The 26,241-nt window shown below is 38.5% G+C and overlaps 1 protein-coding gene across 1 annotated transcript in view; it reads left to right on the top strand.

The window, feature by feature from the left end:
* The window catches only part of AP3S1 (adaptor related protein complex 3 subunit sigma 1), a 35,221-nt gene extending 22,839 nt beyond the window's left edge, over positions 1-12,382 (top strand). The window contains exons 5-6 of the mRNA XM_055699417.1: positions 1,058-1,165; positions 11,103-12,382. Coding sequence (XP_055555392.1) covers positions 1,058-1,165; positions 11,103-11,231 — 237 coding nt within the window. The 3' untranslated portion in view covers positions 11,232-12,382. The remainder of the gene's footprint in view (positions 1-1,057; positions 1,166-11,102) is intronic.
* Positions 12,383-26,241: the final 13,859 nt, after the last annotated feature.

Below are 26,241 nucleotides of genomic sequence, written 5' to 3'. Positions count from 1 at the left end.
GAAGAGCTATTTTCAGCCTCTAAACACATTCATTGTAAGTTTCTACAGAAATATACTAATGATTTCTCAGGGGAACAAGTCTTCAATCTCATTTTTGAGATGGCACAGAATTGAGAAGTGTAGTGGGTTTTGATATATTACCTGCAACTTGCCTTTGGCATTGTTTGATTCAGGCATTTATTTCTATCCTTGATCGACAGAGAAATTGTAGTAATATCCAAAATAGTAGCACAATTTTGCTTTGAAGTCTCAGATTGTGCAATGTGTTTATATCAGAAAAGTAATAAAATGTTCTTTCAGAATTATAATGGGATTAAAATATTATACATTACATATAAACTCTGGATTTTTCCTAGAAAGTATGTGGAAGCATGCTTTTTTTAAAAAGTCTTTAGTGCAAATACAGACTCCGAAGCAGAGATCCATGAATGTGAGCTTGCATCCCCAGATCAAGGTGGCAGGGAAGAGGGATATTTAGACACACCCATTTCATTAATGTCTGCAGCTGGCTTATGTAGTCTTTCAGTTAGTCCTAGCTGTCAGTCTAGTCTCGGATGCTGAAGACTCCCTGTTTATCGTAAAAAGTACATACTCAAGTATGGGTCAGCTCAGGCATGTTAATTCTACTTCTGAGCCTAGTCTTTGTACCCATGGCGGGTGAGCATCACTGCTTCTCTCTTCCTTCATAGGTGTAGCCCAAAGTAGTTTTTACACATATATTTGTGAGCAGTTTGTTTTATCTTGTAGAACCTGCTCCTGAGAGGTATTACCGCTATTGATACTAACTAGAATTCTTGTTCCAGTCCTTGGATAGAAAGCAGGTACTTAAATAAAGATGAATGTGAAAGTTTCTTCTAGCATTGATAAGTGAAGAAGATACTGGAGAAATGAACGTCAAGTTACAAGCTTTGTTCCCAAATGGGTTTAAATAAATTGCTGACATTAATTAAGTCACTTACAGAAAGCAGGCGTTCCTGTATGGAGGAATCTATATATCATCTGTCAAGGTGCATGTAGGACACTTTACATTTAAAAAATTTCTTTTGGTCTCTTTTAGGTCCATAATATATTGGCTGAAATGGTCATGGGTGGAATGGTTTTGGAGACCAACATGAATGAAATTGTCACTCAGATAGATGCTCAAAATAAACTGGAGAAATCTGAGGTAAGAGTGACATGCTGTGTAGTTTCTAAACTAAAACATAGTTGTAGTACATGCATGCTACATGATATTGTTTGTCCTTCAGTAGCATACTATATACAACTGCTTGTTTATAATGCGAAAAATTGACAATTATTGTCAGCTTAGGATGTCGTACCTTTCATCATAAGTAATAATCGCTTAGAGTTGCTGCTGATTAGTTTTTGCAATTTGTATCTAATAGCACTGTGCACTGTTGCTATTGAGATACTTCCGCAGTTTAAGCTTCTCTTGCAGAAGGCATGTTATTTGTAGTGTATTTATTATGCTGGACTACTGACTATAACACTTAAATGAAATCAGATCTAAACCAAAGGGTGTATACAAAGACGACATATATCTGTCTGCAAGCATGTTTCTGGCAGCTAAAATAAAACAGCAGCATATTTAGTGTCTAATACTGCAACACAAAGTAATAAACTGATCTGGAATGGACTAGCTAAAATTTAAAGCCTAGTTTTAGTAATTTCAAGTAAAAAAGAATTCTGCCATTTTGATAATCTGAACATTTGGTCTTCAGTTGAGTAGATTCAAGTGAGAAAGTGATATTCTGTATATGCCCGTAACAATCTGGGTGAGGGATACTCACCTAAGTTGTGGGAGTCCTTTTTGAATTCAACAATCGTTGAATCTGTGTTTAGGAAAGAAACTTAGACTAAAAAGGATTTTAGAACTGCTTTAGCTATCACACAGAATATTACGGTTCCTTTAACATAACCACATGTCTTGTAAGCCAGAATACTACTAGCACATCTTAGCTAAGTCTGTGATTGATTCTTACTGATGAGAGTATTTCCATAGAAGAATGCATCATCTGATTTTTGAAGCATAATACTCAAATTTCGAAACAAACCTTTGCTTGAATTGGAGACTTTCTCTAAAGTTGAAGTTGGCTGAGTGGATTGAAATATTGCAGGTGGCATAAAGATGAAGTAAATTGACATTTTTAGGAGAAGACCAAGAGAACTTCCTAGTCTTCACTTAAGTGCAACAGAGAGAAATGAATGCTTCAGGTTTTTTGTGGTACAATGTATACTGTTCTCCTAATTCTGCACCACCTCAAGTCTTTTAATGCATTTAATTGTCTGTTTTGCACAACTTCCAAACTGTATCCAAGAACAGGACAACACTGTATGAAAAACAGGAAGAAGCTAGATATGATAAGATACAGTGCCTAGCAATGTACATCCAGAAGGACAGTATTGTAGATAATGTAGGTGTCCAAAATGTTAATTTTAACATTTTTCTCAAACCCAGAATGAGCCATTGATCACAAAGATTAATATTTGGAATTATTCTCATAATTTTTTACTATATTTGAACAACTTCTGTATATATATGTTCTTCTTTATTTGATGGAAAATAACATAGTCTCCCAAAAGCTGAACCTACTGAACAACTATTTTCTACCCTGTATTATGTGCATATCAGTTTTACCTGAAAGCTTTTACTTAAGGTATTTATTCTTAGTTGTGTGAATTCTGTTACCAAATCAACTGTAGACCAGTCTCTGACTAGTCAACTGAAACTCATCGATTCAGTGCAGCCTGTTGCAATACTTGCTGTGTTCCATTATTCATCAGTAAGTCATTCTTTTAACATGCTCTTGGTATAAAAATAGGTGGTAGAAGATATAAAAAAACAAGTAGAGCGCAGACCATATGCAAGGCAAATAGGAACCTGTTCCTTTACGTTCAGCAATGAATTATAGAAGGTAAAGAAGTAGCAGTGGTAAAACACTTGGTGACTGGGATGGAGTAGAACATTTCAGTCTGCTCACCACAAATGAATTTTTTTTGTTTTTGTTAGCTCAGTGACTGTTTCTTTTCAAATTTAACAGTTACTGTAATGCTGAGATACTTCAGAATACCTGGTAACTACCTCCTCAATTCATTAATCATTTGTTTCATTTATAGTCACAGAAATTTCCTGATTGCTATTTCTTTTATCCTTTTGTCTTTTTGATCAAGTTCGTAAATTTTTCAACATGTCTTTCCTAAACATGTATTTTCAAGATACAAGCAAATCCAGTACATGTAAATCAAATCAGTAACAACTTGATATTTTTGAATGCTGGTCAGTAAGAAATCAAAACTAGTGGATCTTATTAGTTTTCTTTAATTTAAAAGAAAATTATATTTTAAATTTAGAAATTACTATTGATATAGTCTGTAGTTCATAGGACTGCCGCCTATGCCACAGCAATCTAGCTTTAGTCTGTTTGGCTTGTTAGACCTCTCACAATTCTTGCGTTCATAAAGTAGCTGCTTTAAGTTTAAATTGCCTTTTTTATAGTTGAAATGATGAAGCTAATAAAGTTGTAACTGAGCTACGTTTTCAGAAGTGTTTTAAATTTTGTATTGTGTCCACCTGGCTTCCCTTAATATAAAAATTTAGCCTTTTGACATCAGGTATTTGTTTAGTGATGTGTTAGGTTTCTAAACAGGCTTTCAGTTAGAGTTTAGTGAAGAACATTGAATGCATTTATTAAATACACAAATATTTGAGCAAACTTAACAACTCAAAGAATCTGTTAATCTCTGTTTAAAGCATTAATTATTTAAACCACTATGAGGGAGTCCCTAGCTTTGATTTCTGATTCAGCTTTTACATTGCTTGGATGGGCTACACAGGAAATTCTATTTCTACCCTGAGAAATGTTGTCATAAATGCATTTCCCTACCTTTTAGTTTAGTGTTTATCTGCAAATGGATTTCTGGTCAATCCTTCTAAAGAAAAAGATCATTGTGATTAAGGGAGGGAATTTTTGGGAGAGGGGTCATTGGGATTTTATCTGAAGCCTGTGGAAGTATTGTAGGTAAACCTGGGCTACCTCTGCTCTATTTGGAGTGTTCAACTGCGTGTGATTTAGACTTTTAAGTTGGACCTCATTTTTCCGAACCTCCTGATCTTTTCTAGCTCTTTCCATTCTTCTCTCTTACAGACCTTTATCTTTCAGTCTCCCAGACAGGACAGGTAGACAAAGGTATTGCTGACTTTTAGAAAAAATGTACTTTTAACAAAAAGGGAAAGCAAAATGATGTCAAAGGCAATAAATTATGTAGGCCAGACTCAAAAATTATGTGTAAAAATACCCATACTAGTCCTTGTAGCCTACTTTTTGTGCTAGTTTCTTCTTGTAGTTCCCTCATCTTTTTATTGGCTATAGTGTATTTTACTAGCTTTCCATTGACGTCATATTTTTTATTTTATTTCTCTTCCAGCATTTTATAACTTAACTTTTCTTTGTATCATTGTTTAAGAAACAAAGGAATATGAACTTCTATGAATATTACAAAAAACCCTGCAAAACTAATCTGAATAAAAACTGAACACACAGATAACAAAATACGATGTGATGACATAATAGAAATAGCTTCCTTATTGGGAAAATTTTGTACCTGGTAATCTAAAATAGGTAATATGAACTCCTTTGCTTCAGTATTTAGTATTTCCAAATGAAGACAAAAAACCTTTACTTGCTTGCAAAGAGAAGCTTCAGAGTAAGCATCAGGTGAACAAAACATAGGGGAAAAAAAAACACCCCAACATGCAAACCAACAAACTCAAATAGTTTTATACATACAGAATAAAATTACCAGTGCAATTTGTAAAGGTTATGTAGAAATACCAAAGTTGATCTTTCAACCATAAGTATATCAAGCATAAAATGAAATGAGAAGGGCTTTCAGTATGTACTTAACTTCAGATGTACATTTGCTGCCCTTGCAATCTGAATCCCTGGATTTTGCTTTAAGATATCTTGGTAACTGCAATCACTGAACATGAGTATTAACAAGGAACTGGAAAAGGATGAGGAAAATGTATATTTGAAGTTCAGTTTATGGTCATTGTCCCCTGTCATTTGCTGTTTGATACATTTAGTTCAGCTCAACAGTTTGAATGTCCATCAGTGTTAATTGCAGTACTCAAAATTCATTTCCACTCATTTTAAGTATCTGTGTATTCAAACCATAGGTATTTTAAGTAGCTGGAACCTTAAGCAGATGAAGTTTATTTAATTTATAAATAGCTTGCTCTTTTTGCATTATCTTTCTAGGATAATGTAATACCTGTAATATTTAACAAATATAATTCTGTAATTGGATTTAGTAGCACAAAGCTATAAAGTATTCGCTAAGAATATTTTTGGGTAGTATGAAACATTTTACCTAAATTTGAATTATGCTATAGCACATGAAGAAAATTAAGCAGATGACCTTCCTCTGCCTAATATCTCAACACTTGTAACATAATCTGTATTTCATTTGAACAGTAGGAAACTTAATTTCTGATTTGGTTTGGTTTTTTGGTTTGTTGGGTTTTTTTTATTTGTGCAAAGCTACTTTTCTTTTTCTCTGTTCTGCTTACACATACTCTGTTTTTATTTTTGGGTCTGGCAATGAAAAATAAACAAACAAATAATGAATCATTCCCATCCATTACTCTCTTTGTGATTCAAGTGCTTAAAATCTCTAAGAGTATGTCTTAAGTCTTATCTGTTTGGCCTCATTTTGATATACTTGCAGACTTCATTTTGTTTTTTCTCTAATTATGTTCATTTCTTTAACTTCATAAGCAGGGGACATGATCATTCCTTTATATTATGTATTGCATCCTTTCATGATTTCATAACCCTGCTGCTTTGAAGTCATACTTGTTCTGGAAAGAAGCATTGGTATGAAACACCAGCAGCAGAGAGGTCCTAGTACCTCCAAAATATCTGCAAAAGGGTGGCTTATTTTGCAAAGTGTTAGCCTTCATTATTTTGTTTTCCAGTAGGCTGTATATTTTTATATGCTTATTTTAGTGATCGCTAGCTCGGTGTAAAGTTGTTTGGTGTGGTGGATTGAATCTTTTTTTTTTTTTTTTCTTTCCTATTTGTATCTGCATATTAAATACGTGCACAATACTTCTCCAGATGATTTGGATTTCTTTCTAAAGAGTAAAACATTGCTGGGATCACTTTCATGTGAAGTTACCAGTGGGGCATTCTGAGAAAGGATGATGATAAGAAAATTGATTCCTATAGTGATAAATAATGACCTAAGTAAATGAACAATAGGTCATATTTCTCACTTGATAGATTAGGACCAGTAGAATAGAAGTTCTGTTATTAAATATGTCTATTTCAGTCTTTTAAATAGCATTATTGTTTTGCATATGTGGCATTGCTCTTTCACTCTAAAAGTATATGAACATGTTTACAAGCATTTTTTGTAGTAACTGCTACAGCATTTCAATATTAAAGCACAACTTTCAGTAATGAATGAAATTGAGAATACAAAGCAGCTGTGGCAAAAATGTGGTGTATTGGCTTGTTGTAATACCAGCTGTATGCAATTCGTACTGTATTTCTGAAATTTCATTAGTATGTCTTCAGAAGTTTCATTTTCACTTGTTTAAGTCATTTGCTTGCTGTGACGAGACAGTTCCATCATTCACTGCATGTTTAAAGCTTGCTACGTGTTTTGGGTTTTTTTCCAAGTGAAACAGTTTTTTCTTTGCACCTCACCAACTTACCTGCTGAATTACTTGATAGAAAAGGCAGTTGAAACTTGTCCAGCTTAATGTTACAATGATGGCTCTTTTAATCAGGTACCTCTATAAAACTCCTTAAAAGCACAGTGGTCTGGAAGTACTTCTTGTAGTACCTTTATGTTTCTAAATACAGTTTTCACTTTCTGTAGAAGAAAAGATAAATAAATGGAAGGACTACATACTAGTTCACTGTTTCACCTGCTAAAAAGGAATGCTAAAGCATTCAGATAGAATAGCATTTGAAATAATGTATTAGTTACCCAGTTTGGGAGTTTAAATATTTTTCAGTCATTTTATCCATCAGACATCTTTTGTGAACTGTTTGCTCTCCCTTAGAAATACTGTATTGTCTGTATTGTGCTTGATAGGGTTGACATTAATTGTGATAAATGGCATTCTATTATGCATAATATGTATACATTGAATTATAAGCCCACTTAATATAGAGAATTACAGGAGAAGATAATGTAATAGTTTGAAAATCTCTACTCCAGCATATGATAGTGGAAGACAATCTTGCTGGCAAAAAAAAGAGGTAATCTGAAATTCGTAGTGCTTTTGTCAGGGATCTTTGCTGATCCTGATCCAGAATGGTCCTCGTGAAATGAGACTGTTGGAAGTCATGACTGTATAGGGGGGGTGGAAGGGCAATGGTCATGTCAATTGTGGTATTTGAAATAATTCTCAATTGTGTCTCCATTGAATCCTATGCCATTGGGGCGGGAGGCAGGGACTGTAAGTCTGTGTAAAGAGGATAGCTGCAGGTAGGTAAAAATAATGACCAGTTATACTAAAACTTTTATTTGTCCATTAAGAATAATTAACTTTCATTAATTTAGGGTAAGGAATCTCCATCCTAGTCACCTAGAAGGCATCTCTCTTTTGAATTACCAGCCATGCCTGTTTGTGTGGACCATGTCCGTCACTTCCAATATTTTTCTGGTTTCTCATTGTTTCAGTTACAAATTGTATAATTCATTGCTTTTGTTACTACTTTATTAGTATTTTCATCTTCTCTATGGAAAACAGTTTACATTGCCCCACTTTTGGTTTTGCGTAAAGAATTTTTCTCCAGTTACTGAATATAGAATTTAAAAGAACAAAATAAAAAGGAAATGCATTTTTTGTTTTATGTGATAAAACTTCACTGGTACTTACCTCTTGATTTCAAATTCTCAAATATAAAAAGGACAGTGTTGAGCACCTTCCTATTTTCTATACCGTTTTTTTAATAAATAGCAAGAAGTGGCAGTGTCTAACGCTGCTCCTTTAAGATACTGCAGATCCAGGGATGCAGATTTTGGATACTTGCATTTCTGAATACTTTTAGTGTTAGGTCCAGGTTTTCCCCTTCATGAAGGTATTGCAATTGAAACAGCCTCTGAAGTGAATGACCTGATAGATTCGGTGATGTTAAGGGAAACCAAGGAAAAAGAGGCTTTGAAAATGCTTTTTTGTACCTTTTTAGTTTTACTTAATCTGTACTTCTGAGAACTGGTAATTTGGATTATGTCAGGCCAAAGTGAGAGCAAATTAATTGATTGCATTAGAGATTTGAGATTTTTCCAAGCTTTCTCCTCTACCCCCACATGCCTTTCCCAACTTTGGCATGTCTCATATATGAGTGTTTGGCAGGGGCGTTGTTACAACAAATGACTTCATGGCTTTCTGGTTCTAGTTCCTGGTACTGGGAATCCTCCTGTGGCTAACATCTTCATACATGATATAAAAAGCTTAGTTCAAAATCAGAAACTTTATTTAGTTTTATTTTTGACTAATGGTTATGGTTTTGAAGGGAGGAGAACAGTAGGTAGGATTTTAAGGGGAAATCCTACATTGACTTGACCTTACATTTATAAGAGAGTAGTAAAAGGGAGAAAGCATTTTTTGGACAGCCTTCAGAAAGTAAGAGTTGTTATTTGAGACGTATATGAGGTGTCTGGATCCTTTTCTGCGGTAGTGCAAGGTGGACACCATGGAAGTCAGGTGTACTACTCAGTGATTACACCTTGTAGTTGCAAAGAGTTTCAGTGGAGAGCAAGGATCTGAAAAGACTATAGTTTGGGCAGTAGTCACCTATCAGCATTGTTTAATAATCAAATATGACACAAACTTTTCCAGAAGTTCTTATTTTGTTTTGCTGTATTTCTTGCTCAGAATTCTTTTATCTGGAAATGCACTGGTTTCTTCAGTCTTTGACACTCATAATGTCCTTCCATTTCTACAGGTTTAGACTTTTGTTTAACCAGTTCTTAGCATGGTACTTTGTTTCTTGTGGATTCTTCCTTTTTACTGGGCCTGCAAGATGCCACACTCGAAAACCACAGTAGTTCTGAAAATCACTTCATGGTTTTTATTCTTTTTGAGTATTTTTAATCCTGCTTTTAAAACATCAAAATAAAAGTTGATTTTTGTACATATTCAATAGAATTTGGAATATTAATGTCTTTTTCTGCAAATAAGAGCTTTTTTAAAATCTTCCAAGCCTTTTATTTTTTTCCCCAGCAAGAACACAAATTATTTGTGCGGTTTTGTGGCAAGCCTGAAGTAAAACCACACAGCTAATTCTAAATACACATAGAGAATCTCAGCTTTTAGGAGAAACATCTCCATACTTAAAATGAATTGTACCTTTTCTATGCAGCATCAAATACAGTAACAACTTAATTATTAGTATTTTTTTGATAGTCCTTAAAATAACGTTTTGAAGAGGTGTTCTTCAGAAGCAATAGGGAAGGATGGTGTTCTGTATGTCTTCAGACCTCTGAGCTGTCTATCACCTTTATTAGCATTTCAGTAATACACCCTAGTGTGTAAACTTGGCAGTTGATTTACCTAAAAGGAAGAACTGAATGGAAGTCAGTAATGAACTTACCTCTGTATGGTAAAACTTAATGTATTCATACAGAAAGGCTCTGGCTTTAAATGAAGGGAAACTACACACGGTAGAGGACTTTAATACAGAATAAGTACGTCAATGTTTGATTTGGCATAACCACATTATTATGTAACGTTCCAGTGTGCCCTGGGGGATGCAGATATGCGGGACATCAGATTACTCCTCTTGGTCTATAGAAATGATCTCTCTGCGTGGTCTTTTATCACCAGCAAATGCAAGGTGTTTATCCTTTTATTTTAGGCTAAGCCACCTTGAAATGACTTATATATAAATAAAAATATATATGTATTCATTTAGATAAGCAATATAGTTCAACTGACATTTAGTAGCTTGTTACTTCGAGGTTACGTATTCTGAACCTGCAACCAGTGTTGGTCAACTGTGAACTGTATGTATTTTTAGAATAGGTAAGAGACAAACACAGCACATTGGACTTTAAATACCTCAAGATTGTCTGTTCTGTGATGTACACATTATGCACGCTTGGATAAGCCTGCTGTTCCTCCCTGCATACTTGTCCATCAAGTTGACATTGTTACCAACATCTCAGAATGAAGAACTTATCGAGACCAATGTGATGTAGATAAGCAGACACTTCTTTATTGATGGCCAGGTGCGTGAGTGAGTCCTCTCACGATCAACGCACACCAAGCTTCAAAATCAGACACCATATATAGAACTTATTCATACATATTCATTAAATATTCATGCATAATCATAATATTTCCCAAAAATCATTAACATACCCTTCTCCCAAATCTGATTCTGCACAGTAAAGGTTAGAAAAGTCTAGAGATGTGTCTGGGGTACAATTTGGGTAGGTGGTATATGAGCCGGTGGTCGCGATCTCCCCCTGCCGGAATTACCTTTTACTAAAGTTCACGATTTCTTGGCAGGTAACTCTTAAGTTGTTCCTGTCGACTCTCCCCAGTTCCCTTTAATTCTACATTCTGACATTTCAATGCATTCTCCCAGGCTACCTGTAAATACTGTATCCAGCTATCTTCGGTCATCTTGAGTCTTAAGTCTATTTTCTAAGTTCTCATCATTCCTACTAGGTGATTCTGACCTATTCTTTTGGCCTTGGTACAGGGCTGTATAGAGGATTTCATAGCAGCTTTTGTTGTGCAGCTACTAGTTTCATTAAAATATATTTCTTATTCCTCTATATTTCTATTAAAATTATTTATTAAAATAAAATAAAGTTAATTCATTCCAACTTATTAGCAGATCTGTAACAACATTACATGTTTTACCATATAAAAAGGAATGTGTGAACTGTTTTCTCTATCTGGTTTATATTTCCAAATAACCCATTTCATTCCAAACACAATTACCATCTGGTCTTTCTAATTGTGTAACCATGGAAATACTTGAAAAGTTACTGTCTGTGTATATTCCTAGTGAGTCTTCTTGTGACCAGCTTTGTCTGACTTGAATTTTCCCTCACTTTATACACAGGCTGGTTTAGCAGGAGCTCCAGCCCGGGCTGTTTCAGCTGTAAAGAATATGAATCTGCCAGAGATCCCAAGAAATATTAATATTGGTGACATCAGTATAAAAGTGCCAAACCTGCCCTCTTTTAAATAACATGGCTACTCCAGGTAAAACAAAGGAAGAAATGTAATAACAGATTTACTGCATAATTGTTTACTGAATGAACAACATGTCTAACTTTTACTATTTGAATAAAACAAGGTACTGTATAGACATAATTTGAAACATCAGTGTGTGGAATTGAATGTTGCTTTTGTCTTATTTGTGAAATTAAAGGAAATGGATGGTCCCCACGTGATTTCTGAATTACATTCCTATGCCCTTGTAAGGCATATCACTGTGTCTGGGCTGCTGCAGTATTTTGGGACAGTATTTAAGATGTCTTTGTATAACCTATAATGCTGAGGTTTTTTGTATATTCACTAAGGTCTATAATTAGTGCATTCCTTAACTACTACTGCTGCTTGTCATGGTTATCTAAGATATTGTTGCATGAAATCATTGAACTCTAGTTTTCTTTAAATAAAATCATAACCAACTGGACTTCTAAATACCTGTTTGTCTGAAACCTATTCTTCCAATAAATCATGTTATTTCCTATTCATGGAACAAATTGACTATGTATATAAATACTCTTGTAGCAAGCATTAATGTTGTAGTTTAATCTCTGAAGGAATTACACAGAGGTATTGTGTTGAACATACGGGCTCTACATTTCTCACAAAAGCTGTTCATTATTATTCTGAAGGAGAAACTGCATTTACTGAAGATCTGATGACTTCTGTTTACATACAGCTATTGAGAAGATACTCGCACAATCTGATAGACTTTCCTTAATGGTCTGACTTTGTTTTGGGAAAACAGATTGCTCTGTGTGTTGTGAGAAGTACAGAATGGGTTGAGTAGATTGCACAGCTCAGAATTGTAAATGTGAGTGTATCAAGTAATGTGATAAAGAAAGGCACTCTGGAAGAATAAATGAGGAGGAGACTTTAGCAGGGCCTCTGTGCCTCATGACATTTGTGATCCTCTGCTTTGAGAATTACATTTATGAGATACTTAGTATTGTCAAGACCTCAGAAAATCCAAGTGCTATCACCTCTGTGTAAGATGTTCAGCTCTTAAACTCTTCTGTGATTTAAAAAAAAATAAAGGGGGTAGCGATTGATTTTTATAATTATATTCTTAAACTCTGTGTGATGTACAAGTCTATTTAAATGATTAATAAAAATATCATTGGGATATTTAAGAATTCCTGTAAAGTTTTCTTCTCCAAAAAAGTGTGCTATTAATATTGTGTATGAAAATACAATAACATTATGTCAAGGACAACACATTTCAGGACTAGTCTGAGAAGTCCTGTGTTACTTCAGAAATTTGGATTTGATATAAATAGAACATTCTTTTCCTTTTGAGTTGAATGTTGAGACATACCCCATAGGATAAACTTGGAATCACATCACATTCTCTGATCCACAATAACATCATTGATGCCTTTTGAGAGCATTTGAGATAGAAAAAGAGAAATTACTTTTGAAGTAGAAAATCTGATACAGTCCAAGAAATTTTAATATATTTCTTAAGGGGGCCGGGGGGAGGAGGGGAAGGGAGGAAAGTTCATTTACATTGTTTGTGTTACATTTAGTAATCATCAAGTAACACTGTTTTATAAATGCTTTTACAAGCAGAATTTACTCTCTTCATACCTCTTGAAAAGTTTGATTATTTATGCTTCTGAATTAACTTTCTTAGTTTGAAGCTTCAAGAAATTTCAGGTGGGGTTTAAGTAGAAAATTACCACTTTTTCATTTCCACTGAAGAAATTGAGAGAATGAAACATGCAGCATTTTTTTCCCCCATGAAGTATTTAGTATTCCCAGGTTAGACAGCTTAGCTAGTACAACTCTGGATCTGTTATAATTTTACGTGCTTTTGCCAACTTTTGTTTTTCTGCTTAACGTGTAGAACACGTGACATTCAAAGTAAAGATGTTGAAGATTTTCCATATTGTTCCCCTGTGCAGATTTAGTGCTTCTGCCAAAGGAAGTTTTGAAACACTTGGTACTCCTGACGTGCGGAATTAGACTCTATAACTCGAAAGTTATAAAGTAGGTATGTTTATTGCGCGCAGATGCACGGGGGATCGCTCCTCCACAAGCGTGCATGCCCGAAGTGACCAACCATCTCACATTTAGACAATGAAACAAATGAATATTCAATTAACGCCTATACATATTCGTCACCTAAACCCGCTTCCTCTCGCTTCCTATGTTAATTAGCTTATCAGTCCTTTGCCTGGAATGTGGTGGTCTTGCAGGTTTGTAGGTGATTCATGTCCTTGTGACCATCCGATCTTCTCCAGCAAGGAGACTTAGCACTCTCTTCCTCTAGAGAACATGGGAATGTCTCTCATCCTGTTCTCATCCTTTTTATAAATAGCCCCTTTGTTAGAGGAAGAAGGGCAGGGGTCTCCTCAAAGCTGTGTGGCTATGTGACCAGACACCACACCCATGACCAGTCACCATACCCACATTCCTGGGCAGACATATACAATCACAATCGATGTCCATTGTCCCCATTTCACACTATTTCTCCATATCAGTCCCCCCTTTTCTATCAAACTAAGTAAATTCTTTTACTTAAGCAGTCTTCCTAATGATATAAAGCATCATACGTAAGTGTTACCCTTTTAAACATTGTCCAAACCCACAAATGTAACATAATGGTTAGTATTAAGGAAATTCCTAAACTGATCAAGAAGATCACAATGGGGTGTACCATAGCGTTAAGAATTCCTGTTGCAGAAGGTGACCAGCCAAAGAGAGTATTCCACCAATTATGGTTTCCATCAGGAAATCATTTACATATTCATTACAATTCTGGGAATTCATTTACATGTTTTGCTCCTGCGCAATGTCCTTGAGGAGTGGTCGTCTGGGGGTCTTCAGGATGAAGATCAGGAGTCTTCCTCCAGTGAACCTTTTTTACCTTCTTGTTTCTGCGCAGACTCTGTTCCTCAATATACTAATGAGCGTGATTCAAATCCCTTGTTTAGGTAGTTATATACACAACAGAAACTTAGGACCAGATGGCCCTTATAAAGATAACGAATCCAAGGACCTTGCTTCTAGTACATCTGTGGTGCTGACGCTAAGGGTCTTGGTGTATTCATCATGTTGACAATAAGGGTCCTTGAACACCTCCCAACTTTGGATAATTACATATAAGCACATCATTTTCTAAAAAAGTAGCATACCATTCATCACTCATTGTACGTAGCTCATTATTCAATCCCCCCTGTTCTAAAAACTATCATTGTGCTCTCTGATCATTGTTCGACAGCATCAAACAGAACACTGAAGTAATAAGGAGTATGTAATTGCCAATCTATTCCCAATACTGTACTCACTTGTTGTACTATTTTGGCACAAAAGTGTGAGTCTCTATTGGAAGAAATTGTTGCTGGAACCACAAAGCTTTCATTTAACAATCCCTTCAATCACAATCACAATCGATGTCCATTGTCCCCGTTTCACAATATTTCTCCACATCAATAGGAGGCACCTGACCAACCTTATTCCTTGTACTTCGTTGTCAATGCGGAGTTTCATCTGCACATCCCATAACAAGTCACTGTCATGGCAAAACACACAGATTTACATTAGTAGAACTACTACAGAGTGCATTTTATTTCAGTTTTTCTGTCGATATCCCCCACAGCCCTGCTGACCCAGGGATATTGTTTTTATGTGAACTGGGCAAGCCTCCCCCTTATCATTTTTACTGTAACAGGTAAAGCATTTTTCACCTTTCCTGGAATTTATTTTCAGATACACCTGGTTACAAATTTCTTTTACTTCAGGGAGGTCCTCTTTTCCTCTTTTCTGCTGAATTAAAGATAAGCTCAATATTTCAATTCCTTGATCATTTTTAACTTTTTTCATTTCTCCTTCTTTAAACGTCTAGATGTTCTAATAAATCTCATCCCAACAAAGATTTTGGTGAATTTGGCATTCTTATTTGTTTTCTTAGTTTGTACTTTAAAGGTTTCAGGATGTTTTCCTGGTGGCCAGCAGCTCCCACAACTGTAAAATTATTTTTTTATTTTTTTTTTTTACTGAAGTGTGACAAATAAGTTGGTTTTGTATTCACTAAAATTCCACCTCATACCCATTGCCTGCCCTAGAGGGGCCGTTACCGGTCCTGTTGTACTGCAAATGCTGCAGCAATTGGGGTGACATTGTCGGGTCCTTCTGCTCAATTGTCAGCAACAGCAACCCCCTCCTCCTCACCAGCAGAAGGGTTCGGGGCAGGAGATGCTCTTCCTGCTCTGCAGGTTACACAAGCCTGCCTCTGCAGCAGCACTTCTGTTTTAACTCTTTCTTACCCTGAATGTAAATATGCTCCTTGCTGCTTTAAGTCTGTGTTCTTACATATTCGCAGGCAAATAGCAAACATCCTGCCATGCATCCCAGCATGACTCAGTCGCACCTTCGAGGGGGTACGGGGGTTTGTACAAACTCACCCACAAGGTCTTTGATTCTCCACCGCCCAACCCCCCCTCCCCCGCCCCGCCTCAGGTTTTACATACATTAGTACAAGTTCTTATCTTACAACGTGTTTCATTCTGGTTGCTCCACAGAAGGAACCGCAACCTGAGCTTTTTAACACAAAAATTTCAACAAGAACGTCTTTCTAGTTTAGGTCTCAGGTTTTTTCCTGTCCTTTTCTAGAGCCATAATCAAAGATCAGGTGATGTTAATCCCGCACTCTTTCTAGTGCTAGTACCATAGGATCCCGAGGGGGTACTAATCCACAGTCCTTTTGCCACTCAGGTTTGTCCTGGAGGACGAAGAACATGTCTGCATATGATACTTCGTCCCATTTTCCTTCTCTTCTCAGAAACAACATTAATTGCAGGAGAGTTATAATCTAACGTTCCTCCCTCCTGAGGCCATTTCGCATCACTCCCCAATTTATACAAAGGCCACCACTGATTACAATATTTAATCAATTTCCTTCTATTTTCGGTGCCACCCTGTCCTACGATGTCCCTCCAATTTTTTAATATACAGCCCAAGGGCGATTTTTCACAGGGCTTACTCCTTCCATTTCCTATTTCGCAGTTTTAATTACTTTGTTTTTCTCCGGCCGCCTTAGCCACCCAAGGTCGGAAACGCGGATGGAGCTCCTTACTCGTTTTGCACTCAAACGCCTGTCTCAAGCACTCTTGCACTCACACTTAGGCAAAATAATTAAGCTATACACGGAAAATCAAAATGCGCATCTCAATCACACCATTCACACTCTCGGGGCAGCCCTCAGTCACACAAGCAGTATGTTATACGGTACCGTGCACTTACGTACAACCTATAGGAACACTGACAGTTCACAAAGTATGCATTTCAATGAACAATTGCCAAAAACCAAACAATAAACAAAAACCCCAAATTTTTCCTGGTCTTAAGCAGAGTGTTAAGTTTTCGGCTATTTGCCTAGAATTACCAGAATATTTTTTTTTCAACATACATTTCATAACTCCAAGTTTTGAACATGTAACAAGACAACACATAGAACAAGACACAGAGCGCTATTTCAGTTGTTACATGCTAGGAATTCCCCAAATCTTAAGACAACCTAAAGGAAGTTTTTAGCTTCCCAAATCTTTATGAATTATATAAGATTTTGTTACTCCCACGTTTTCCCTTTTTTTTTTCTTTTTTTTTTTTCCTACGCAAAAGTTTCCCTTTTACTTTTGCTGTGAGGTCCCTCTTGTTCCTGTGAGATTCCGCCTTATTCCGTCCCGCCCCCCGCTTTCCGTCGCGAGGCCTCCGGGCTTTTAGGAATGGCAGTCACCTCGGGTTTGCTCGATCTGCCCTCAAGATCGCTAGCGGCCACCCCTCGGTCAGCAAACCCCCTCCCAAGGTACCTTTCCTCCTGGGGACTACGCTGCGCGCCGGACGTCTCCGTGCGTCTCACCAGCCGCCCCGTTACTAAACATACCGTTTTACCCGTGGATCCAGGGGTTTCTCTCCTGCTCCCGGGGGAACAGCTGAGAAGAGGAGGCTCCTCCGAGGAGATCTCCCGGGGCGCGCCTAGGAGCGTCCGCTCCGCAGCTGGTCCCTCGGCCGAGCAGAAATCCTCCTGCCTGGCTCGCCGAAATGACGGCGGAATTAGACTCTATAACTCGAAAGTTATAAAGTAGGTATGTTTATTGCGCGCAGATGCACGGGGGATCGCTCCTCCACAAGCGTGCATGCCCGAAGTGACCAACCATCTCACATTTAGACAATGAAACAAATGACTATTCAATGAACGCCTATACATATTCTACATATTCGTCACCTAAACCCGCTTCCTCTCGCTTCCTATGTTAATTAGCTTATCAGTCCTTTGCCTGGAATGTGGTGGTCTTGCAGGTTTGTAGGTGATTCATGTCCTTGTGACCATCCGATCTTCTCCAGCAAGGAGACTTAGCACTCTCTTCCTCTAGAGAACATGGGAATGTCTCTCATCCTGTTCTCATCCTTTTTATAAATAGCCCCTTTGTTAGAGGAAGAAGGGCAGGGGTCTCCTCAGAGCTGTGTGGCTATGTGACCAGACACCGCACCCATGACCAGTCACCATACCCACATTCCTGGGCAGACATATACAATCACAATCGATGTCCATTGTCCCTATTTCACACTATTTCTCCATATCACTCTGACCTCCAGAAAGTTCTTCTGGCTATTTATGAACGAGCTCACAATTTCAGAAATTCTCCAAAGTCTTCTATTTTTGTCTCACTTTTTCTTCTCTGGTTCATTTTCAGATTCATATGATATGGAGAAATAATGTGAAATGGGGATAATGGACATGGATTGTGATTGTATGTGTCTGCTTAAGGAATGTGGGTATGGTGACTAGTCATGGGTGCGGTGACAACTACAGTTTTGAGGAGACGCCTGCCCCTCTTCCTCTAACAAAGGGGAGACGGGGAGACGGGGAGACGCCTGCCCCTCTTCCTCTAACAAAGGGGAGACGCCTGCCCTTCTTCCTCTAACAAAGGGGCTATTTAAAAGAGAATAAGAAAAGATGAGAGACATTCAAATGCTATCTAGAGGGAGGGAGTGCTAAGTCTCCTTGCTGGAAAAGATTGGGTGGTCACAATCACCTGAAGAAGATCGGATGGTCACAAGAACATGAATCACCTACAAACCTGCAAGACCAAATTAACATACGAAGCGGGGTTTAGGTAACGAATATGTATAGGCGTTAATTGAATATTCATTTGTTCATTGTATAAATGTGAGATGGTTCCTCACTTCGGGCATGCACGCTTGTGGAGGAGCGATCCCCCGTGCATCTGCGCGCAATAAATATACCTACTTTATAACTTTCGAGTTATAGAGTCTAATTCCGCACGTCAATAAGCTTATGTAGTTAAAATATTTTTCATTCCTCACAGAAGAGTTTGAATCAAACTCTTCTCCAAATCCTTAGAGAAAATGTGTCTGAGATGCATTTTGACATTAAATGTATTTCAGATTAATTTCTCACCTCGTATCACCAATACCCAGGGTTTCATTCATTTTAGTGAACTAGATCTTAACTCTTAACAATTACATTATTTATCTTAAAGCTCCTTTTTTTTTTAGCTTTGCGTTTTGCTTTACTATTGTTTCTACTACCTTTCTTCTACCTGACAACATGGCTTCTGCTGGAAATTACTCTTCTCTGGACAGCTCTTCCACAGATACCAGACTTTTCAAGAACTTTCTCTGTGACTGGCCAGCAAATATTTAATGCAAGGCTGTGGCTAACAGCCAGAGCTTCATTACTCAGAAAATCCTTGAATGGGAAGAAATGCTTAGTCAGATTTTCACAGTAAAATTGCACTTCTTTGAAAAAAAAATTCTCTCTCACACACAGAAAAGCTACTGTGGAGAAAGGCTGAGTGGTAGTGTTCTTTTTCTTAAAAGAAAACAGATGGTGTGACAATGTGGGCTTCCTCAGGGTAGCTAAACCTATTTGCCACCCCTTTGCCAGAGGCATGTCTTTAGTTTGCCGGGGGAGATACTATGCTTTTAGCACGTCATTTGACACTGCCAGACCTTAAACTAAAACCAGAGGAAGATGGGATACTTGATTGATAGAAATGATGGAAATGGTATTCTCACTCTTGACTTTTTAGGGCTTGCCTTGTGTAGCAGATATTCAGGGGTTTTCCACAATGGTGATCTGCTGTGTTCGTCACCCCCATGAGAATACTGAGCCTTTTGAATTCTTTCTCCTGTTTCACCAGTGTCCTTTTAACTACTGCTTAGGATTTCAAATGGAAATAAGCTGTAGGATTAAGCTCTTGATTATAAATGTAGATTTTTTTAATGCTTTTGTAACAGTAAAACCCCCCCAACCTTTCACATATATATAGGGTGGGTGGGTGTAAATAGATGTATATATATAACATCGGTCCTTTGCACTAGCTGCTGTTAAAAAGGAGTCATCCTTCAGCTGCAAGAAGCCAGGTAACTCACTTGCAGTACTCCACTTTCATAGGGCCTGCTTTTTAAGTGATGTTTATTAGGGTGCCAGCATGTGTAAATGAATCACTGAAAGCCATTTCCTAACTTTGGGCATTTCTTAGAACTGCAAATGAAACATTATTAAACAATAGCTGAGCCTAAGTATCTGAGACACCACCTGGTGTTTTTTTCCTACATTAGGCTTTCTTTCCTATTCAGTTTAGTTTCTCTGCTAGTGAAATTCTCTAGGGATAAACCTTTTCATGTGATGATAGCAATTTAACTGTAGCAAGTGTTATCTGTAATACTTTTTGATAGTCGATAAATCATGCACAGAGATAATTTTAAGGAGACTGTGTAACATTAATAATACAAGTTAGTAATTCAGCCTTCAGGATGTCCTAACTAATCTATTTTTCCTGCATTTCCCCACACATCCTCTTACTCTTGTCGGAAAGTAAGTCCCTGTGTCACAGGTGGTTATTTGTCTCTCTGTTCCACAAGATAAGTATTTTCCACATTTGTTTTTATTCAGGGATGCGGGGTGAAATGCCCTCAGAAAGCAAGCTTCAGGCTTGGGTGCAGTAGTTCTTCAGATTGCTTTCTCCAGACTGACTGTCTCTCTTACGAATTATGCCTTTCAAATTCAGAGACATTTATTGTGAAATTTAGTAATGGGGAGAAGATCACATCTGAGAGCAACAGCTAGTTCTGGCAAGTAATTTTTTTTGTCTCTGACAAGACAAACTTTTCTGGGGCACAGACTCCCTCTCAAGTATTGACAGGAGAGGTGTTGGAAACATTTTCCTTTCAGAAGCCAGACTTTGTCTGAAGGCCCACGTGGAGCAGATAGGTGATTTTCTTCCTTCTTGCAAGATGGATTCTTCTAAACAAATGGAGAAAGGGCAGAAAAAAAATAGGCTTGAAACAGAGCAGTTAGTTTTCCCACTGGGGCAGGGGCAATGAGTACTGCTTTAAAACTTTTTTTTTTTATTTTCTTGCTAAAGGGAAGTATCTCATGCTAGAATCAGCTGAGAATGTTGTCTGCAGCATTGACAGCACAGACAGTACAGGTACTGTGTAAACACACTCCCCTCTCCTCCCTCAACAGCGAAGCACAGTTTTGAATATATTTTGGGAAAAGGGAATATTTTACTTTACAAGTATATACAGAATTACTACTCTTAAACAGATGTTGCTGCTCTGATTTTTTTCTACTTGACAGGAATAGGTGGTGGAAAGTGTCACTTGTTGCAACGGAGAAACAGGTTCAAGCCAGAAATTCACATTGATGCTGCCTTCCTGTGAACACATTTGACCTTTTCTTTCTAGTAGCACATTCCAATAAATGCTAAAAATAGTCATGAATTTTACATAGACCTATGCTGACAACCAAATGTGAACTTGCTAATGTTTTCAGGGTTACCTCATAAAGCTCCTTGGTACTGAATTATAGCATATGCAGGGCATAAAATACTGAAGGCACTGGAAAATTAAAATGTCACAAATCAAATAATCTGTTTATAACTGTTAAAGAATAACAAAGCCTAAGTTTTGCACAGGATACATTTCTCAGCTTCTGCACAGAGCACTAATTTTACTGGGAACAAGGAGAGCAGCCGAGTACTGCCAAAACTGACTAGAAGTGAACTGTTAATTTTACACACACAAAAATCTTTTGTTATTTACTTTTCTAATTATAATAAATTGTAAGTCTTCATTTAAGGAATGGTCTGTCCTTGCAATTTTTGGTGTTCAGAATTTACCCTGAAACACTCAGTGAGCTCAGGTGATGTTATCACCTCCATTGCATGGGTGGAAACACTGCAATGTCAGCTTAGCATGACATGCAGATTTCTTGTCTGAGCAAGTTTTGACCTTCTGGTGCATTAGGAGTGCTGTGATGGTGTGGTCTGACCAGGGAGGAAACAGAGGCTGAGACGTCCCCTCTTTGTGCAGACTGAATATACCTGTGGCTGGAGGCATTTGAGGTGATCGGTCATCCATCCCACGAGGCAGAGTGACAGGCACATGTGTCATATTCCACTGCTTTCCTGCCCAGTTTGGCTCTTCTGAAACTCAGCAGCACACACAGGCTCCAGGTGCCCCTTTCTGGACTGGCCCTGCTGTCCAGCCAGCCAACAGGACTGTACCAGGAGCGAAGTAAATCACCCTCAGGATATTCTCTGAACAGGTCTATAAACACACCACCAGAGCAGAGTTAAAAGCAGGCCTATAATGATGGCTGTGGGCTGCTTGGATGAATGAGTGTATGGTCTCCCTGTTTTGATTTGGTTTTCACAGTCCAATCTGTGGACACTTTTCTGGTACAATTTTCAGCACTCAGCCAGCAGAGCTGCTGTGGGACACAAGTTGAATTTCACAGCTTCAGATGTGGTACCTGCATGACCCATGCATATGGTAGGATACCTGCATGGTCAGTACTCCATGTGTGCATCTAAGAAACTTCTGCCTTTACTGTAGCCGTGGCAAATGGCACCCAACTTTTCTCCACCAAAGGCCCACAAGTTTGACCAAGCAGTCTGCAGAAGTGGATAGAAAGAAGCAAAACTGGAATGGAGTCTGCATTCAGAATAGTCTTTACAATCTTTTGTGCTGATGTGTGTCAGGACAGCAAAGATCTTTCATGATTCAAACAACCATCCTGTTCCTAAGTGAGGTGCTGGTTTATGTCAGAAATTATTTGGGTCACCCGAGGGCAGAACTCATGGCTTTGTTCCTGCCTGAGACACCCTGGCATCTTGTGTATCATAGACTAGCCTGCCTGCATTCTCTATACAAAATCTGCTTCACCAGGGAGGGCTGGCTGGCCGTCATTCTTTTGTGTCTTTTCAGGATAGGTATCATCGCAGATGCCTCCAGCAAAGTCCAGCAGGGCATATCCTGTCTGCCATCCCTCTGCAAGATGTTGTGCACTCATTCAAGATGTGATTGCTCTAGAAATACATAGGATATGTTGCTGCAGAGAAATATGTTGATACAGGCATCTGCATGCTGGCTTAGGTTTCCCCCTCTTGCTTAAAACCCAAGGACAGACAAATGTTGGTTAGGGACAAGCCTTTATATATAGACCTGCGTGCTGGAGTCATGGTGCAGGCAAAGGAGAGAGAAAGTTAATATGAGAGCCTTTTGCCAGAGGGTAACATGAGTTTTTAGTGTAGGACTTGGTTGTCTGAGGAAGCCTCATGAGGTGTTACAGTTCTCCTAGGTGGTATAAGGCTACAAAAAAGTCCTGAAGTGCAGCTCTCCAGAGAGAGGTATTATTGCTGAGATGATCTTCAGGAAAAAAACAAGAGCAGGTGTGAACAGCCAGAGCATTTTATGATTTGGAGTCACCCAGGAAATCTGTAGCAGGGTAAGAAATAGTGCTTGTCCTTTTCCTCCTAGTGTCAGTGCAACAGGTTGCGAAAGCTTAAATATGTGAGCCCTCTTGCCCCTGCGAATTTCAGTTCCTAGGAATCTGTTATAGCCCATTTAAGTAGTTAAATGCCACTACATTATCTTTTTAGTTGAAGTTAGATTGCAGTTTACTAAAATACTCATATCCAAGCATTGTGGGTTAGCACAACACAAATTACAGCTGTTCTGGCTGTGTCTCCTACCAGCTTCTTCTGCACTCCCAGTCTGTTCACTGATGGGGCAGCATAAGAAAAAAACCTAACACTGTGTAAGCACTGCTCCGCAACAGCTGAAACATGGGTGTGCTGTCAACACTGGTTTGGTCACAAATCTGAAACAGCACTGTATGAACTACTGTGAAGAAAATTAGCTGTCCCAGCCGAAACCAAAAAAATAGTAAGCCAGGCAGTAGGATGTGGGAAGAGAAGGTCGTAGGGTAGTAAATTAACAGGACTTTGCATCAGGCGTGAAGTTGTTATTTTAAATTCATTATTTTATAAGTATGTATGATGAAGGGCTTCCTGCTAAATCTCATTTAGGTTTCCCATGAGGGAAGTATTCAGGAGGCTTGAGTGAAAAGAAATCAGTAGTTTGCAGAGCAGCTTGAAAAGAATGCTGCCTGAAAGGAAAGCCAGAAGGAAAACAAAGATAAGGAACGCTGCTGCTGTTAAAGCAGAAGGAGCTAAACAGGTTATTTTATAACCTAGGGATAAAAGTGTGACAGAGTTGTGAAATAATTAATTAGGTTAACTGATATATATATATATATGAAAATGGGCAAGCCTTTGCAAAAACAGGTCTTTTTCAGGTAAAGACAGGCAGAAAGGTTTAAACTGCTCCTAAAATATATGTGTTTTTTCTGACATTTGCTGGTTGGTCTAATTTTACTTTTCATGTAAAGTTGGCATGAGTGATTGTTGTGGTTTAACCCCAGCCAGCAACCACGCACCATGCAGCCACTCGCTCACTCCCCCCGACCCAGAGGGATGGGGAGGAGAATCAGAAAGGAATGTAAAATTCAAGGGTTGAGGTAAGAACAATTTAACAGGTAAAGCAAAAGCCGTGCACACAAGCAAAGCAGAGCAAGGAATCCATTCACCACTCCCCATGGGCAGGTGCTCAGCCATCCCCAGGGAAGCCGGGCTCCATCACACATAATGGTTACTCGGTAAGACAAACGCCATAACGCCATAATGCCCCCCCCCCGCCCCCCCTTCCTTCTTCTTCCCCAGTTTATATACTCAGCATGACATCCCATGGTATGGAATATTCCTTTGGCTAGCTTGGGCCGCCTGCCCTGGCTGTGTCCCCTCCCCATTTTCCGTGCCCCCCCAGCCCTCTCGCTGGCAGGGCCCAAGGAACTAAAAAGTCCTTGATTTAGTATAAACATCACCCAGCAACATCTAAAAACATCCGTGTGCTGTCAACATTGTTCTCAGATCAGAACCAAAACACAGCACTGTACTACTAAGAAGAAAATTAACTCTATCCCAGCCGAAACCAGGACAGTGATGATGCAGCAACAGAGAAAGACGCAAGAAGGAAGCAAATGGATTTGAATATGAGAAGAAACTTGCTGGTTCTTAGAGCTGCATTGTATTAAAAGTGTTTGCAGAAATAAGAAATTATTTATACCATTTTTGTGCATTTTCTGATGCAAAACAGGTAATGGGGCCACTGGTGGGGTGAATATTCAAGGTGTGTAGTGGAAACAGATGAGTTCCCTAGCCTCCCCTTTCCCCTGGCCCTCCTCCTAGCAGCATTACCTATTAAGTAAATGACAAGCTGAAAGGAGAGGAGGGTTGGATTCCTTCAGTGTGTAGGCTGATTTCAGTGCCAAGAGTCTGAGATTCCCTAGTCATATTTCCTTTTAAGAAAATTTCTCTCCTGTCCACCAAAAGAATGAACAATATTCCCAAGTCAGTAAGTTTGCTTGGTATCTAGACTTTTAAGTTTTTAGATAATATTTAGAGTTCCAAGAAACAAAATATAAAAGGATATAAGCAATGCAAAGTCTCTTGATTGACAACAAGAGTGAAAATAACAGGTTGTTTCATTCTTTAGAGGTCTATTTAGCAATTAAACTGTTAACTTGTTCCTCTCCAAGTTTAACTGTAGCAACATATAACATCTACTTGCTGATGTGCACTGTGGCCATCATGCCTGTTCTTATGAGAACACACTGTGGAATTTCAAATGCCTAGTCATTCCTGCTGGCCTTTCTCATCATATTTTAGCAATGAAATTTAGCATTTCAAATATGTTGGGAAGATTGCGCCATCTGAAAGGGCTAGTATCACCAACTGAGGTGAGAAGGGTTATAAGTTGAGTTTTCAAAGTGAAGGCACACACATACTTCCTCCCGGGCTGATCCTGTGGATTGTATCTGTTGGCTGGAGATGGCACCAAGCCTGGATTCATTAGAAGGGCTAAGGAAACTGCAGCCTGCGACAAGCCCTGTGATGCACAGCATGTATGTGTGTGTCTGCTTCTTGTGTTTCAGTCATGCAATTGCCTTTCCTTCCCTTTTCTTTCCAGTTTGAATGAGAACTGTGTGCACTCTGCCCCATGATGCCAAGACCCCTGCAAGCGCTGAGGATGTGCCACTGTGGCTTCAGGCTGCAGACCCACCCTGTGGTGGATGGCAAAAGCAGAGCTGTGTCTGGACAGCACTGGGGAGGCTGAACGTGGGATGTTTCAAGTTAGGGAGAGCAGTAAAGAGATTTCATTGCCAGAAGACATGCTGCCAGTGGCTTTTCGCTTACGTAGTCTTTTTATTACTTTTAAACGTTGTGCCGAAGGTTTGGGAGTTCCAGTAACTGATGACCAAAGACACACTTGTTTAGCACACAGTTTCAGCACAGGGCCAGTGCAAATAGAATATGATTTTATGTTGTCCCCAAGTTAATTATTACACCGTACATTGCCTTAACAAAATTGCTCTCTTTTCTCCTCTCTAGACTTTCTGGATTTCGGTATTAAAAAAAAATGTAGGTTTTTTTCTCCCTCAGAGTTTTCATAGAGGTGTTACTGTTCTTTGTAATGATTTAGCAGGTGAGAATTTTGGGGAGGCAGTTCAAGTGGAGCATTGTCTTATAGGTGATCTGATGGACACCTAGGCTTCACAGCTTTGTGTTCAGGCAGATCCTCTAACCCACTGGCTCAGAGCACACATG

This window comes from Falco cherrug, chromosome Z (genome assembly GCF_023634085.1).
Source record: "Falco cherrug isolate bFalChe1 chromosome Z, bFalChe1.pri, whole genome shotgun sequence".
In the NCBI taxonomy this organism is placed as follows: Eukaryota; Metazoa; Chordata; class Aves; order Falconiformes; family Falconidae; genus Falco; species Falco cherrug.
This window is presented reverse-complemented; position numbering and strand designations above follow the sequence as displayed.